General features: G+C 54.2%; 5 protein-coding genes across 5 annotated transcripts; 1 reads left to right on the forward strand and 4 right to left on the reverse strand.

The window, feature by feature from the left end:
- Positions 1 to 378: 378 nt before the first annotated feature.
- On the reverse strand, positions 379 to 3,389 carry LRP88_09798 (cation transport protein-domain-containing protein; the record flags this gene model as incomplete). The annotated part of the gene is made up of 3 exons (XM_083246276.1): positions 379 to 1,356; positions 1,408 to 3,161; positions 3,290 to 3,389. 3 exons carry the CDS (start codon positions 3,387 to 3,389, stop codon positions 379 to 381), a joined length of 2,832 nt encoding a protein of 943 aa, XP_083097389.1.
- A 3,358-nt stretch (positions 3,390 to 6,747) lies between these two features.
- Positions 6,748 to 9,234, reverse strand: LRP88_09799 (P-loop containing nucleoside triphosphate hydrolase protein; the record flags this gene model as incomplete). Its single annotated transcript, XM_083246277.1, has 2 exons — positions 6,748 to 9,050; positions 9,129 to 9,234. 2 exons carry the CDS (start codon positions 9,232 to 9,234, stop codon positions 6,748 to 6,750), a joined length of 2,409 nt encoding a protein of 802 aa, XP_083097390.1.
- A 389-nt stretch (positions 9,235 to 9,623) lies between these two features.
- Positions 9,624 to 10,108, forward strand: LRP88_09800 (CHY zinc finger protein; the record flags this gene model as incomplete). The annotated part of the gene is made up of 3 exons (XM_083246278.1): positions 9,624 to 9,628; positions 9,683 to 9,726; positions 9,789 to 10,108. The coding sequence occupies 3 exons, from the start codon at positions 9,624 to 9,626 to the stop codon at positions 10,106 to 10,108; spliced, it is 369 nt and encodes a 122-aa protein (XP_083097391.1).
- Positions 10,109 to 10,286: 178 nt separating this feature from the next.
- Positions 10,287 to 11,305, reverse strand: LRP88_09801 (proteasome core particle subunit alpha 4; the record flags this gene model as incomplete). The annotated part of the gene is made up of 5 exons (XM_083246279.1): positions 10,287 to 10,617; positions 10,669 to 11,056; positions 11,112 to 11,164; positions 11,214 to 11,220; positions 11,275 to 11,305. The coding sequence occupies 5 exons, from the start codon at positions 11,303 to 11,305 to the stop codon at positions 10,287 to 10,289; spliced, it is 810 nt and encodes a 269-aa protein (XP_083097392.1).
- Positions 11,306 to 11,927: 622 nt separating this feature from the next.
- On the reverse strand, positions 11,928 to 16,696 carry LRP88_09802 (FAD-binding oxidoreductase; the record flags this gene model as incomplete). The annotated part of the gene is made up of 6 exons (XM_083246280.1): positions 11,928 to 12,698; positions 12,756 to 12,875; positions 12,932 to 13,423; positions 13,480 to 13,630; positions 14,104 to 14,252; positions 15,047 to 16,696. The coding sequence occupies 6 exons, from the start codon at positions 16,694 to 16,696 to the stop codon at positions 11,928 to 11,930; spliced, it is 3,333 nt and encodes a 1,110-aa protein (XP_083097393.1).
- Between the last annotated feature and the right edge of the window lie 702 nt (positions 16,697 to 17,398).

A 17,398-nucleotide genomic window follows, 5' to 3' on the forward strand; every position in this document is an offset into this window, starting at 1 on the left:
CGCGCTAGACAAAGACACCCATGTAAATCCAAGTAACCGACCGGACCGCATCGCGGTGGTGTGTGCGGGCAATAAGAAACATGAAACCTCGCTCAATCCGGGCAAAAGACAAGCTTGCGCTTTAAAACCACCTTCCCAGGTCCCATAATCTAATCCTGTAATCCCATTGTAGACGCCATGATCCTTGCTGTAACATCCAAAATTGCTTTTCAACTGAAGAATGCTTAGTTCGTAAATATGTGGCTGGTTTTGTAACCGTTTAAGTTTTTGAAAGTAACGTTGACCTTTGAAAGTGACAAGACACCAGTTCTCGAGGTCATGATAGGGGGGATGCATGTCTAGCTTCCTCCACTGTAGCAGGCTCTTTTCGCGCGTGGCTTAGAGCATTGGGGTTGTGTCTGCCCGACGAGGCTGTGGATGGTGGTGGTGATGGGACTCAATGGTCTGTAACGGAGGGACCTGGTCCTTTTCCTCGTCGTAAGCCGGCTCAGTATTGGCTCGAGGAAAGACTCGTGCCATGTTTTGAGATGTATTGGACGTAGTGCGTTTATGCCCATGAATCTCATCACTGCTAATGATAGGTCCTGGGAATAGGAACTGCGAGATGATGCGGCTATTCGCTCGCTCCTTGATGCGGCCGAAACTGCCTCGTCGGCTAGAAGCAGCAAGGCCGGCCTGGGGCTCGACTCCGGAAGCAGTTCCAATCGAGGCGTTCGTTCGGGTCCGGATCAGAATCGGCTGGTTTTCTTCGGCTTCCTTCTGGAAACGAGATTCGCTAGGGAGCAGTACCGCACGGTCCAGACCGTATGGCAACCCACGGTGACGACCACGGATTTGCATGGCGATGATAATAAGCTTTCCAACAACGGTGAACTGGGAACAAAGTGAGGCGTTCACGTTGGGTACGCCAATGCTCAGGCCGACGGTGCCGTAAGCGCTGACCACCTCGAAGAGGATATCAAACGAGTTGAACTTCTTTTCCTTGAGGCTGGTGCCCTCCGTGATGGCGAGAAGGAAGAAGCCCACAAAGACATACCACAAATCGAATGACAGTTGGCGTCGCAAGTGAGTGCCGACATAGTTGAGCGCACTGGGCGATTCTGCCTCCTCGTCTTCGTCCCGCTTGTTGCCGTAAACGCCCAGTGACTTTTCCTCATACACGTTGGTTCGGCGGATAGATATAGCAATCGGGAAAATCGAAATGTACATCATGATCATGTACAAGACTGGCATTGCTGGGTGGAGGTCCGACATGCTGAAGCAAGAGAAGCCAGCAGTTCGAGTAGCTGCGGCTTGGAAGAGACCGTCGGCGATGCGTGTATGTACTGGTAGTTGGGCGACGGGGCCAGAATTGAGCTGGGTTGAGGTTAGCTTGATCAACAGAAACATAGGTTAAACTTGACATACATCCAAGATGACAAAGAACAACAGGTCGATGGCGTTCAAAGCGACCAGAATCCAAAAAAGCCACCAGTTGGCGCTCGAGGGGAATAGTAGAGTAAAGCATCGGCGAGGGTGGTCGAGGAGGAATCTCAGCTCCTCCCAGAGACCTGTGCCCTTGGGCACGATCTGAGCCAGAACCCAGATGATGAACCGCAGCATAACGGGGAAGCCAGTATTGCCAATGATGATGAAGAACCACATAATCATCATGGTGTACTCTGAGGTGTTGAACGAGTTCATGCTGTCTGGGGTCAAGGTAAGACCAAGATCGTTGAAAGCTGAGTTGGCGGTCCAGATACCCCACCAGGTCCTTGAGATGGCGTCGTCTTCGACGATTTTGCCGTAGTGGTCGTTGTGAAGAATAAAGGGGAGCAGGAAGGTTACAGCAATAAGTTGAAATCCCCAGAAGTAGCAGAGCAGGATCAGAGCTAGGGTCCTCAAAGACCGGTACTCAATTCCACCCAATTCCTCTCGTTGTTCAAGAGTTAGGCCCACAAAGTTGGAGTTGCGACCCATAGTCGGTGTATAACTCAGGTACGGCATGTCCTTGGTGTGGTCGTTGGACCAGGCTGACTTGATGGTATCCAATGTACGAGTCCGAAAAGCGCGCACAGGTCCGCCGCTTTCATGGTCTTCATGGACCTGCTTTTGGCCGCGGTTGAAAATTCTAGGCTTGCGGAACCTGAGAGAATCAAGAGTGCCGCCAACAGCCTTGGCATCGTCGGCCAGCTCCTCCCTGATGGGACGTTCAGGCTCAGCAATGACAATGGTTGGTCTGCGGTCGCGCGGGAGCCTCGAGTCGATGGTTGCTTGATCTTGCCGTGAGTCCCTCGTATGTGTCATGGCGATGGTATCGTCGTCTCCGTCTCGTGCATCACCGTCATCAAGTCGTCGCGGTCCCATGCCTCTCTCGGTCTCACGCGGACCGGGAATTCGCAAAACCTCATTGTCCTGGTTTCTTTGGCGCTCCAGGATGGCAATGTGCTCAGCATGGGTCCTCCGAGGGAATTTGGTAAGCTCATCGTCGATGCCGTCGCTCCTCTTGACTGTCTCAGCGAATGTGATTCCCGTGGGTGCATTCTGCGGCTGGCCCGGCCCCTCCATGCGTTTATCCCTGTCCTCCTCGAATGCCTGATCGGGCTTCTCTAGAGGGCTCAGCTCCATGCTATTGGACCGCCCGGCTGAGACGGTTGCCGTATCGCTCTCGTCGCTACTGGCTGGTGGTGGCTTAGGCGGCATGTGGTCATCGTCCTCATCGTCCTCAATGGCCTGGGACTGGATCATCGCGTCCCCGTCGAGTAAGATTCCGTCGTTGGTAATGCGCGGTGGTCGGCCCTGGTGAGGCACGACAGTGATATGCCGGCCATTGACTCCCTCCTCGGCCTGACGGACCTCGCTACGCGCGCGAGACTTTGATTTGGAGATGGTGGTGCGACGTTGCCTGGCATCCGTGACCCAGCCTTGGAATCTCTTTTCAAACCAATAGAGACGCAGAAATACGACCGAGGTATGGAGCGTGATCGGATTGGATGTGATGGTGAAGACGTAGACGACCACCTGTTGGAAGGTGTTCAAGACGTTAACATCGATAGGATTGAGACCGGCCTGGGTATTGGCGCCGCTGGCGAACATGAGGGCGTCGACATATTCAGTGGTGCCGCGGCCTGCAGCGTAGATGACAATGGAAGCGATCAAGGTTGCGCCAATGATCCACGTATCTATAATTCGTCAAGTGGTTAGACAGAGGGACTTGGCATTCGATGTCAAGTGCCGGGGGATGGGAACACAAGAAACGCACTCCCACGTGGGGGATGCATGTCAGTGGTCGAGGGAGGATTGGACTTACAGTGGACAGAAATAAAATTGAAATGCGGCTTCTTGGAAACAAACGGAGGCTTGACAGCTTTGAGCTGCGCCCAAAAAGAGGCGCGCGCCCCGTCTGGCATCTCTCGTGAGGTGAAGGGAGAAGAATAACCAGCAGAAGGGTTGGTTGATGGTGAACAATGGGAGAAAGGAAGAAAACAGGGGGGAGCTTGTGAAGAGGATCGCCCAGGATATTTGGGTTCAAGGATCGCTTGCTTGGCCGCCGAGCTTCAGGCTAAGGAAGGACAGCCATAGCGACGGCTATGTATGGCGCAAGAGGGTCTCTGACGGAGGGGCGCAGGCGCAGGAGAGGAGACTGGTGATTTACACCAGCAACAAGGTTTTTTGCCAAGGCGGAGACGAGCGGGTAGAAGGGGAACTTCGTGCAGTGAATCACGAGATGACGGGTGAGTCTCTGAGGGACTGCGACTGGCCAGTCGGTTGATGGTGGTCGTAAAGGGTAAATAAAATGGTGGTGGTGGCTGTGAGAGATGGAACCAGGTGCGGCGACTAGAGTCTAGTCGAGGAGCTAGGCTAGGAGAGGAGTGCCCAGACCGAGGACACGAAGCACTGAAGTTTCTCGAGGAGGAGCATGTTTGATTCGAAGGGATTCACGGAAAGAGGCGAGGTGAGGATTGATGATGGAGGTTTAAAGGTGGAATGGAAAAGATTCAATGTGTGATGTTGTTAAGGTTGAGTTCACATCAGAGTCTGCCCACGTTGTTGATAAAGGAAGGAGAGGAGGAAGGAACCTGGAAAGGGGACAATGGAGTTGCCTCAGGTAGGTAGAGGTAGGTAAACGGCAAGAGGCAACGGAGCGATCCCTTCCAGTCTAATATTAGGTTGGCTTCGATCCATCAAAGAAAATTCTTTGTGGGAAACGAGCAAGCCCACCTCCCGTCCTCGATAACGCATATACCTGATTACCTCAACGCTACAAAACGGGAGCCAAACACAAAACACAGCCAAGAGCACCCAAAGGAAGCCACAGGGACAAAGACGGCGGCGACTCGGGATCCGCCATCGAGGCACGAGGGCGTCACTGACGGCCGCTGCTGGTCAAAGGACTTGGATATCCGGGCGGCAAGGGGCGAGAGACAGAGTCAGATCCAGAAGCACTCGGCCGTCTAAACCTGGCAGGCCAAGATATCCAAGCCAAGGGTTGGGCCCATAGCGATCCAGGCACAGCAAGGAGTGGTTCCCACCAGGCAAGCACGCGCGGCATTGACAGGGCCGGGGCCGGGGTTGTTGGCGAGATAGTAGATGCATGCAGTGCATACATATGGGGCTTGGACCCGGCGGCGGCGAAAATCCGACAACCCAAGGTGAGGCAGAGCTTATCAACCACTTCTCGGGGAGAGTTCCCCGGCACCGGTAAATGCCCGCCCACCGTCGTCTGGCGCTGGTGTTTATTAGCGGCCCTGGTCAGGATCCATGCCACAGTCTCGACACGACAGACAGCCTGGAGGTCTTGTGCTCGATGGGTCGAGACGCGATGGACGGTAAGGAGACTGCAAAGTGAGAGCTCACAAACTTACCAAGCCTGACATGATGTTCAATTCACCCACCACCGTCCGTTTCCGGGCGGGAGGAGAAAGCCGTTGCAAACGCCCGCAGTACTGACACGTGCGTGCTCTTCCTGATTGGCAATCTTGGTTTGGATTCTGATGGCTGCTGATCCGATGACGCCAAGCAGCGTATTCCAACAGAGACGAAATTGCTTCCACATCTCCGACTACCCCGACGGGTCCATTAGAAAACGTCACAGACCCGCAGGCGCTCCATGGAATCTACACAAGCAAACGCGGCGCAACAGCTTCGAGATGTTCGCTGGGGGTGTTCGCATTGCTCCCTGTGCGTCGAGTGAGACCTGCAGCGGCCCTTGTCGCATTGCCAATCCTTTATCGGGCCAATGGCAGAGCCTGCAATGAAGCCTGAATTGCTGTTTCCATGAGCCAACGCAGATACCAGACATCCCTGACGAAACCGCAGGCACGGTTGCAATAGCCCGGATCCGAAGACGAGATCTTGATTGAGATTGTCGCAAGAGCGCAATATTCTCCCCGAGGAGCCAAATGGCAACAAACACTGTCCTCAACCGCCTACGCTCAAAACAGCCAAGCCAAGGGGCTGCTGAAAAAACGCCAACGACTAGAAACCCTAGACCCCCTGTTTGAAATTAGGGCCGTTTCTCGGATGGTTTGGCTGTCCCAGCACAATGGACATTCGCAAGCTAACGCCCCCAATACAACTCTTTGACGTAGCCACGACTTGTCTCTCCATCCATGCATCTCCAAAATTATCGGCATCCGGGATCGATATATTGCGGCAATTCCATTCTACAGCAGAGATAAACCTCAAGAAGATGATACAAGCCGTGATGTCACCGCTCTTTTCTTCCTGCAGGCCCTCCTCCACTCTCCCGGCGTCGCCGTTTTCGCCAATGGATGTTTCTCAGCCACGAACCAGCTAAGACAAGAGGCGCCCAGAACGCTTGCATGAGCGTCCTGCACGACAACGGATCCTTCTCGCCGGGCCCAGCGCCGCGGATGCCGGAGACGACGCTAGATGACGACAACTCGAGCAGCTCCGAGACAGAGTGAGATTGAGCAGCCACGAATCCAGACCCCCGAATTGACAGGGTATTCAATATCCACCGCCTTCTCACTATCAAACACAGCATATCAAGCCAGTGTTGGTGTAGCCCACGTGTTTATCGAGGTTCCGAGATGGATGCATCCCAAACCTCAGCCCTAGTATCGCCAAGCTTTTCTCCCCGGCTCACTAACTCGGCACTAAAAGATCCCAGCTCCAACTGGGCTTTGACTCTAAAACAGCTGAAGGGACGCTATCTGCACATCGCATCTGAGGTGTCTTTGACGTCCGTCGTTGCTGTTGCTACACCACCATCTTTACGAATGCTCACCCACGCACTGCATCATGGGTTTGTGCCGCAGTACCGCCTGTGGTGTGATACACAACACCCTGCGATGCCTCGCTTGCAGGTCTCGATAACCCCCTTTACTGCGCCATCTTACTCAATACAGTCTGTCGTTGACCACCTTCTGGTATCGCCGTATTACTGGCCGGCCGGCACTATACTTCCACATCATATATCCCCGCCAACTCCAACATGATCATCACATCACGCCGGAACCCCCATCATCCTGGTTTCAAACGTCATTTTTCTTTGGTATGTTTGGTACGGAGTACAATGAGAATACATGATGCAGTCTAAGCGGGCTTCCGTGTGCCGCTCCTTTTTCCTAAACGCCGAGTCTTCCCCGTCCCTTGCGCCTCCAAGACATTCCGAGGCGGATGTTACTATACGATTCTCCTATCTCTCCATTATGCCCGTTCTCCCGAAACCTGTGTCTTGTCAATCTCTGGTTTGCCCAACCCGTACCCACTTGTGTAGTCTCGTTTCCAACTGTGTGTCTATTACTGCGCCGCGGCGCGTCTGGCATTCTCTCGTCCAATCTTCTTGAAGAAGGCATTGCTGTCCTTCTTGTTCCGCTTGACTGTCTGCATCTTCTTGTTCTGCTCAATGTATGCCATGTCCTGGCCACCACTAAGCTCCCCGAGGGTTCCGGCTGTTCGCCGGGCACCCTTCTTCTTCTTCTTGCGTCCCATGGTACCCTGATGGAAGAGATCGTCGTTGGGATCGTCCTCTTCCATGCTCTCGTTCTCAACGAGCACCTTTTGTAAGAGTTCGCGACGTTCTGACACGTCTGCGAACGCGAGGCCAGGAGTCTTTTCAATATTGGCCAACTGCGTGATCACCTTGAACGCATATCCTTGATCGACAAGGAAAGCCTGCCGCTTGGATGAGAAGTACATCTCCTGTGTATCCTTGGACACGAGCGAGTAGAAAAAGGCATTGAAGCCCTCGTCATTTCTTCGCTTGGCTCGTAGAATTCGGCCCAGTCGCTGCGCTTCCTGACGACGTGAACCGTAATGCGAGGAAATCTGGATCAGACAGGTTGCCTCGGGCAAGTCGAGAGAGGTATCACCAATCTTGGACAGGAATAGCGTATTGACGTTAGGGTTGTGCTGAAAGTTCTCCAACACCTGTAGACGTTCTGCCTGGCCGGTACCACCGTAAATGAACGCCTTTTGTAGCTTAAGGGCGTACGCCTTGAGGGCATACACATTGTCTGAGAAGACAATGATTTTGTCTCCTCGCGATTCGTGGTAGTTGATGAGGTACTGGCAGGCCTGGAACTTGCGCGGGTTCATGATATAGAGAAGACCCTTCTTCCTGCTGGGTGCCTTGAGATATTGGTCGTAAAACTCGGTAGGCATCGGGCACCACACTTCGGCACATTGGACTCTCGCGATGTGGCCCTGCTTGGACAGTTCCATCCAGTTGGCCTCGAAGAGCTTAGGTCCGATCAAAAAGTTCAGATCCGAAATCTTGTCATCTTCTCGCAGGAGCGTGGCCGTGAGACCCAGCTTCGAATGCGTCTTGATCGACGACGTGACCTTTCTGAAAATGTTGGCGGGAACGACGTGCACCTCGTCCAACAGCATCAGACCCCATTCCCGACCCGTCAGGAACCTCATCATCTTCTCAGCATCATAAGATCTCGCTCGTGACTGCGTAACCATGGCGTAGGTTGTGACAATGATACCGGTGCTTCCGGTGAAGACGTTGTTCTTGGAATCCGAAGTGAAGGCGACAATATCGTCAGGGTTGATGTTAGACCACTTGAGGAATTCATTTCGCCATTGCACGACTGACATGGAACTCGTGCAGAGGACAATGACACCCTTCTTGATCGTGCAAGCAGCCGTAATGCCCACCAGTGTCTTGCCGGCGCCACAAGGCAAAACAATGAGACCGCTCTTCGCTCGTCCGTTTCCGAACATCTTGCTTAGACTCTTCTCCTGGTACGGTCGAATCTGCGTGCCGGGCTTGAGATCGATATCCAAATTGGCGTTGACCTCGTCGCGTCGGAAATCGTACTCCTCCAGAACTGGATACCCCAGGTTCAGGCATTCCTTCTGCACAGTCTCCACGTCCTTGTCGGCGATTTCGAACGAGTGTGTCACCTCTTGATCTTCATCATCTTCCTCGTTGAGGTCGGCAAAGACGTCTCCCTCCTTGGCCGGCGCATCGTCTTGTTTTTGCTCGCCGGACTGACCGAGGCCATTAGCCTGCTTCACTCCAGCCGCGTTCTGTGTTCCAGGAATAACGAGACCACCGATCTTGGGCGCAACAGTGGTAGTGATTTCTTCCGTTCCCTGAACACGCAGAGGACCAATCTTGGGGTTCTTGAGGAGAGTTTGGAGCATATTGGGATCGGGACTTTCGACATAGTACTTTGTGTTCTTCAGAACCAGCTTGACCTTGCCGTAACTCTGAGTACAGCTGGTGATGAAGTTTCGAATCTCGTCTGGCAGTGGAGTCTTGAGGAATCGATCCAGCGTGTTGATGATATCTTCTGGCGACAAGCCGACGGAGACGGCAGCGTACAGACTATGGGTCGTCAAGGCGTACTCGTGCATAAAGGTCGGCCGGGACAGCGGCTCGGCGATGGTGATGAGGAAGTCCTGGGCCTGCTCGGCAAGCGGGTTGAAACTCTCTAGGATGATGCGTCCCTTCTGAGGATCGATCCAGAGAGGGCGGTTCTGATGGTCCTTTTTGAGAACCAGGTAGGAAAAGTCACGATCGCCAAAAATATGCGGGAGCGGATCCCGAATCGCATGTCTCTTCTGGTAGCGATCCAGGGAGAAAATGTCTATGTTCTTATTCAAATCCCGCTCCAGGGCCTCGTCGATCGGGGCGTCATCCTCCTCCACCAGATTCTCATCATTGCTATCGATGGTTCGAGGCGTCGCGGCTCCTGGTGTCGACAACCGCGAGGACCTGCCAACCTTTGCCCCGCCCTGAACGGCGCCGCCCGCTTTTCTCTTCGGAGGCATGATTGTCGACTTCCGTACAGCACGAATCGGGGTTGGCGATGTTGCGTGGAGGAGCGAGTGTGGGTTGTTGGGGAAGATGCGTTGGAGAGATGAGAGGGTTGAAATCAGCCTTGAAGTGTTGCCTCAATGATGAATGATGACTAAGGGGATCACGCTGCCTGGAGTCAGCTCGGAGAAACCCCAAAGTTTTAGCGTGGCGCGTGGTCAGGGGCCTGAGGTGCTCCCAAAAGTTGAAGACCCCGCCAAAGTCTCTCGGCTTCTATTTGAACCTACCGGTGAACGAACTAAACCTCCATATACCATCACGATCTTTGAAATCGAGTTTTTGTTTTTCGCATACTGTCTATAACCCATTGAGAAATCCGAATCTTCCTTCAAGAGTATTCATCATGTGGTACGAGCTGCGCCCAGAATTTGGCAGTCACAGGCTCTAACTCCATGACATTAGCAAGCATATTCTCAACGCCCAAGTCGCCGTCCGGTCGCCTTGCTGTACGACCAAGCCACAAGCTTTCATATGACAACACCCTCGAAGCTAACACATGCGTGTATAGGCAAGAAATGGTTTGACTGCGTCGAGTGCCACACCGAGCAGGAATCCCACCCTCTCATGCAGGCCTTCGAGATGACCTTTGCCTGCAAAAAGTGCAAGAAGTGCTTCCGAAAGGACGCCACCGAGTTCGAAGAGGCCGACGAATACTGCCCCCACTGCGATAACCACTTCATCATCGAGGCCAAGACCCCCAAGGCTGCCCTGTCCATCGAGAGTGACGATGTCAGAATGAACAGCAAGATGCTCAAGGACGATAGGAAGAGGCAGGGCGGTTTGAGATCCATCTTCGACCCGAACGAGGATGCTGACAAGTTGGGATGATTGGTGAAGAATAAATGGAAAAATGTACGGCGTTGAGGATTCATAGCGACTTGTCACTTGCACGGGGAAACAGCCTAATAGAACGCGTCCCGTCATTATTGTGTTGATACAATGGCACTGGGTTCTAGTTCGAAGGCTAGATGCCCTGGTCTATGCGATTTCTTCCCAAACTCCCCCTCTATTCCGCAGCAGAATCATCCTGAGATCTGGTCAGGATAGCCGCACTTCCAGTGCCTGGGGTCCTGCCCGTCTTCTTCTTGGCAGCCTCCTCCTGCTTCTCCTGCTCAATCTCCTTCACGTAACCCTCAATCTCGGCCGTGGGCAGTGTCTCGATAGCAGCGCCAGGTGCCATCAAGGCAATCTCGATGTTCTTGGCTCCAGTCTGGACCACCTCGAGCAAGGACTTGATGGCCAGTCGAATGGTAGCCTCCCGATCCATATCCTCCTTGTAGTTTCGCTCGAGGAACTCGCGCACAGTCTTGCTGGAACGGCCGATAGCGTTCGCCTTCCTAATCCCATAGTCAGTATGAGGCCACATGCTGCGCTTTGAAGAACCTTACCATGCAGAGTAGATACCAGAGGGTTCAGTCTGGTAGAGTCGGGGAACCTTGCTGCCATTATCGAATCCAACGATCAAGGTGCTGATGCCAAACGGTCGCACACCACCGGCCTGGGTGTACCGTTGCTGCACACCGGCGACGTATTTGGTAATGTAATCAATGGTGACGGGGTCTTCAACTGAGAGACGGTGAGACTGCGCCTCTAATCGCGCCTTGTCGACGAGGATTCGGGCGTCTGCGTTGAGACCAGCGAAGGCCAGGGCGACGTGGTTGTCGAGGAGTTGGATCTTGGAGGGCGTGATCCGAGTATCTTGCAGCTTCATGGCCGATCGCTTCTCACATCCCAGCACCACAACATCGGTACCCTTGACGCCAACTGCGCAAGTGCCTATCGAGGTGTGAGCCGTGATGATAATACCGTCGCCCTAGAGTCTAATACACACCTCGCTTCACAGCTTCTCCAGCATACTCGACCTGGAAAACGTGTCCATCGGGACTAGCGATGTGTTAGAGTGCTGCAGCGAAGCCAGTAAAGAGATACCAACCTGAAAACTAGCCCCCGTTGTTAGCTATGCATCATGAATGGGGAACACTGTCAGTACTCACCCGACAGAGCTCTGTCGTATCCGGAGGCCATGATTTAGGTTTGGGGAGAAATGTGTCGTATAATGGAGAGGTTTACGGAGGATGAATTCGACACACCGGTTCGGAGAGTGAGGGCGGAGGGTTGAAGGGTTGGCGCTGGGTCTGGTTGATGGTGGATGTTGACGTTGAGCCGCTGGGGTAGCTTCGTCAGAACTGCAGCCTGCCTGGCACCTACGGAAGGCTGAGAGCTGGAGCTCCAGCGCCAGTGCTAGCGAGGGGAGTGGTCCCGGATAAAGGTAGTGGCGGGGCCGATACACTGTCTTTGTTCAAACTCGCACGGCTTTACGCACTGTCTCAAGGCCCCTGCCTTGTTCATTCATTCATTGGGTTTCATCATATGAACCACTATCAACCAACTCGGCTCTTGTCAATTTTTGAGGTCATCTATCCGACCTATACCTCATCGCCTTCTTTTTCATTTTATCCAGTTCTATCAGTGTCTATTTCTTATCTTACAACTAAACAATCGACATGAATCATCAATATCCCTGCAGACCAGCTGCTCTTCTCCTAGTACGGGGTAGGAGCTTGAAGCGTTTCGACTCTTCTTCGACATGAGCAAGGAGGGGAGAATGGAGTCATCAACCTATCAAGCATGAGCATCTTCTCCTTGGTCAAAAGCTCGCAACTTCGGCCCATCTTTGTCTCTGCAGGACACCAGCAACATGCTGTCCCTTTTCCACCAGCCTCGAGCGAAAGTTGTCCAGCCACATTATCTCCATTAGGCCGTCCTGCGAGGTTGCATGGATTTCTCTGTACAAATCTATTGCTACCGTCATTGGTGTTATTAGCATATCCGGCTGCACCGTGTTGTCAAGTACCGAATCAAGCCCACGGCAAATATCGGCAGCAAACACACGGCCATGCTGGTACCGTGATATGTCGATTTGAAGGTCAGGCGGCAAATCGGGCCACATATTGGGGTACGCGTCGATGACGGGCTGAAAGATGGCTCTATGCAGGCTCTCGATACATTGGTGAAGCAGGATCTGTGCCATCCAATAGTACAGGAAAGTCAGGCCCGTGTTTCCATCCCTGAAGCAATAGGAGTTGGAAAATGGAATAAAGCCACCTGGGCTCGTCAACTCCTCTTCCCAGTAGGGCGCCTGATATCCTTCAGTGGGTCGGACAGCAAACTGGAGCCAAGCACTGAAGTGTCCCTCAAGTGAGAGACAGTCCTGAAGCAGTTGCTGAGCGCGATAACGTCGACTAAGAGTAGCCTCTAATGGCACAACCTGGTCTGTCTGTTCGAATATTGTGGGCATGAAGAGAATGAGGTCCAACAGTTGGTCCAAAGAACATTTCGGATGCCTCTGCCACGGGATGGTTTTCCAGTCTGGAGCCGACACAAATGTGTCTTGACGGTTCAGGAGAGCGAAACCAGTCTTGATTCCATTCAGTATGACGAGCGACAAAATTCAGACAATCCAATCGGGACTTACAGCCAAGGGTCGATACACTCGAACAAAGTAGTGGTGGTTGGGGAAATGGCTGAAGTAAGCTGGACCCATATTCCACATCTGATGTGGTCCAGACTCGCTAAATGCGTGTGGTGAGTCGTGCTGGCTCGTGTCAGCAGGTTTAGGTCGAGACGGGCTGACGGGAGCAATGAGCCAACCTCGAAGAAGAAGATGCAATAACTCTCCGCCGAGTCATCTGGCTCGTCGACGCCAGGCAGACGCGCCAGGCATTGCGCTCTAACATGAAAGTCTCTTTGACTCAGGGACTGCTGCAGCTCCAAAGGGGTGTATGGAGGAAACATGATGTGGAATCCTGCAGAGTCATATTGACCTGAACTGTCCCGTAAGACGGTTGGAGGCCCAGTGTGTAATGCAGAGATAAGGACCGAATACTCGACGCCTTGGTTCGACACAAGTGTGTGGTCATCCCAGGCCGAAGCGAGAGGAGGAAGCGGTGTCAGATTGAGCCTGGAGGAACTCTCGCCTGCCGAGGCCTTCGGTTTTTTGGACGAAGATCCCTTTTTGGGGTGCGAGGCGACCCTACCCTTGTTTTCGGGTGTTCCGGTGATGAAGACACGTTCTCTCTCGTACCCTTCACATTGCCTGCCGCTCGATATACATTTTTGGCAGTATGGCCTCTCATTACTGCACTGATTGCTTGTTAGTTTTGGACATAGGCTACTGAGGAGTCTGCCAGCAAACCAACCTTGACTCTCCTCCTTCGGCAAGTCTCGCAGCCCTTATACTTGCCTGGAACACCAACCATGCTGTCTGGATGTCGGAATTGGATGCGCAGAGTCTGGATCGAAAGGGCCGTTGCAGTGTGCGTTCGAGCTGAGTCGTTCAAAGACGAGGAGCTTGGGGCATGGCCAAGAATTCGGCAAGGCCGTCTGCGATGCTGAAACTAAATAGTCGACGACTCACATCTGGCTGAGGCATCCCAGGGAAAGTGTATCACTCCACAAGATACGGGATAGCATCTCCCACATCCCCTTGAGGGCTCCCGTGCCTGGGGATAGCTCGGCCAAGCGAAACGAAAATGTTTCCCTTCACGGAAACTACCCTGCCAAAGTTTCATGGTGCGGTAATGAGGGCGGCCCCCAACAGCGAATGAGATAGGTCAAGAGCTTCTATCCAACTCCAGCCGGCTGGGGGACGGTGGCTTACGTATCCACTGAGTGCACAGCTCAGGGGCCAGGGCACGACAGGCATGACGAGGTGGTTGACGTTGGTACAGTCTGGCATCGGGGCTGAGAGCATGGGATGACGATGAGGGGCCACCTACTCACGTTAGGGAGCCTGGATCGGTTGACAGATTCCAAACAAGCACATGGTCTTGGCTTCATGCCCCAGGAACTTTGGCATAGCGGCGGCATTGGGCATCGGGGCGCTGTGGAGAAAAGGTGCTTCTAGCGCCGTCAGCCCCATAAGGCTGACCAGGAGGTGTGCAAGGGGATGGCCGATATGGCTGCTGGTTGGCTACCACCGACATTGAGCTGAAGAAGCCACACAACAAAGTGCCCACGGCGTCAACGGTGGCCCGAGGCGGGGGCTTGAGTTAAGAAGCAGGGTGTCGGATTCCATACCACTTCTGGGTCTCTTTGCACCGCCATGGGCCGCCGGCGGGCGACCATACACACGCGCACACACACACACACATTCCCCGAGACCATTTTGCCAGGCCAGCGAAGCTCTAACGAACAATCCCGTGTCTAGATCATCACGGTACAGTTCCGCGGGAGTGGGCCGAGCCCGGATCCTTGTTGCGTGACAAGATGCCATGCCACCATACTTGATTTGACTGCCGCAGGGCAGGCTACCTTGACGAGTCTATCTACAGTATCTACAGGTGACTCCACGGGCCGGACGAACGCACACAGCCACGATGCAGTATCGCGTCCGAAGAAAGAGACTGGACGCGATGTCACAGTGCAGAGCGCATCATGAACCCATCTGGCCGCGTGCTCGGTGATGATTGCAGGTGCGCCGGGCCCGATGCGTGAGTCTACAGATGGAAATCAGGCCTCCAGCGAGGGAGGATTCCACTGCAGCATGCCGCGCTGCAGCCGCAGATGCAGATGCAGAGGTGGGTAAGAAGGGTTGCCGCTTGGTGCGAGGCCAAGAGACGGGGTATCAGATATACTTGTAGGGGTTCATGATGCCATTCTGGGGCGGATGTCAGCCCTAACGCCAGAGAAACAGGATGGGAGGGGGCAAAACTCCGACAGGCTCGGTTTAGGGCTGAAGGAGGAGGGAGAGCAAGGGAGACTTACAGGGTCAAAGAGCTTCTTGATCTGCTTCATCAGACCAATGGTGGTTTCGTCTCGGCTGTAGCCGATATACTTCTTCTTGGCTATTCCCAAGCCGTGCTCGGCGCTGATGCTGCCGTTGCGCTTCTGGATCCACTCGTACACCCAGGGCTCGAGGACCTTTTCGACAGCAGGGTCGTAGCGTCGCACGGGGATGTTGAGGTGAAGATTGGCATCTCCCATGTGGCCGTAGCCCAGGACAGCCACAACGGGGTGGTCAGGGGTATCGCCCAAAAGACCCGCGTCAGTCATCCGGGCCTTGGTGTCCTCGACGAGGCTATACATCTCGGTGAGGGGGATCGAGATGTCATACTTGTAGACGCCTCCCCAATGGCCCAGGCACTCAGTGATGCCCTCCCGCCACCCCCACAGGTTGCGCAGCTGGGTTTCGTCCTGAGCCACTACACCATCGGCAATCACCTCACGAGTCATGACGTCCTCGAGGAAGGCCTCGAGTTTGGCGTAGTCGTGCTCACCGTTGGAACCGCTCGTTTCAATCAGGCAGTAAAAGGGATACTCGCCCTCGAGGGGGTGCTCCTGGCCCTTGACCTCGGACACGATCCTCTGGCTGCGGCCGTCCATGAGCTCGAACGCTGATAGGATCTCGGACAGCTGCTTCTTTGCCTCACGGAAGGCGAGCTGAGCCTTCTCATATGACTCGATTCCAAAGACGGCAACATTCACCGCCGGGGATCGCTGAGGGCACTGGATAGCGATCTTTGTTATGATGCCCAAAGTCCCTTCGGCACCGATAAAGAGCTGCTTGACGTCGTAGCCAGTGTTGTTCTTGCGCAGGGTGCACAGGTCGTTAATGACGGTACCGTCGGGAAGGACGGCCTCAACACCGAGGACAGTGCCGTGCAAGCTGCCATAACGCAGCAATCGCAGGCCTCCGGCATTGGTGGCGACGTTACCACCGACGTGGCACGACCCCTTGGCGCCAAGGTCGAGAGGAAAGATATATCCCCTTTGGGCAAGGTACGAGTCGACGGCCTCGAGGATGCAGCCGGCGTCGACAACGAGGGAACCACTGACCTCGTCAAAGGAGCGGATCTCGTTCATACGGGCCATACTAATGACGATCTCGTCAAAGACGGGGATGGAGCCTCCCACAAGTCCCGTATTTCCTCCCTGAGGAACGACGGCGAGACGCTGCTCGTTGCAGTACTTGAGGATGCCGCTGACCTCTTCGGTGGAAGACGGCCGAAGAACGAGCCTGGCCTGGCCACGGTACTTGTGCATCCAGTCCTCGTTGAAGGGCTCGAGGTCGGCCTCGTCAATGGCAGCGCCTCCATCCGTGACCCCGTCGATAACGGCTGAGGGGTTGTTGCCCAGGATCTCGCGGAAGCGGGCGACGTGCTCGGGAGTGACCTGGGCGAAGCGGGCGTCGCGCTCCAGGTCCGGGTAGGTCTCGGCCGTCAGCTTAGCCCGGCAATGCTGGGTCGGAGAGACGACGAGCCTCGGGGCTGAGGTCGCAATGCATCGGACGGGTTGAGCGGTGCGAGCAGCGGCGGCGGCGGCGAGGCCTCCTCTTGTTCTTGTAGCAGACAGACAGTTTCTGGTGCTGCGGGTGGGTGCCCTCAGGGCGCGGAAGAGCTGTGAGCGGGAGGGCATTGTTGAGGTTCTGTGCCTTCTAGCTGTAGCTGATGTGCTTGAAGCTCTGTGTAAGACGAATTGGAACCTTTGAGGTCCTGCAGAGGCGGAAAGCTACTTTATCCATCAAGAGAAAACGGTTGCCCCGCGACTTTTTTTTCCCCCTCTGAATGGATGGCGCAAGAGGCGATTGCGGAGCCTGCCGGCACCGGCACATGGGAACATCGGGCCGGGCTTGTGTGCGTGCCAGAGGTACGTACCGCCGGTCGTCTGAATTAAGTCTTCCAATCCCGAAAGCCGGGATTTCAATTGTCGGGTTTGTCCGGTGATAGCTCTCGGTCTCTGTGGGGTATTAGTGTCACGGCGAAAACAGCTTGGATACCGAAAATGACGGGGGAAAACTATTGCGAATACCGGCCAAAGGTGGCGGCGAAAGAGAATAACTGACCGGGCACAGCAATTCTTGCCCAATTGAGCAATTGTTACCTCCAGCTGTTTAGCCGGTCGTCAGAAATATAACCGAAGAGGCATGACATTGCGCCCCCATTCTTGGCGACTCAACAACAACCTCATGAGACGTGGATGCAAACTCACATGCAGACTCATCATGATTCAGACTGGCAACGTAAAGTAAGATAAATAACAGAATCTCGGCTATCAAAAGCCTCGACCCTTGAATAATTAATAAAAAAAGAAGACTACAACAGCATCCCAAGAGGGCAA

The sequence above is a fragment of the Fusarium phalaenopsidis genome, assembly GCF_050370095.1.
Source record: "Fusarium phalaenopsidis strain FUZ10S chromosome Unknown contig_32304, whole genome shotgun sequence".
Lineage (NCBI taxonomy): Eukaryota > Fungi > Ascomycota > Sordariomycetes > Hypocreales > Nectriaceae > Fusarium > Fusarium phalaenopsidis.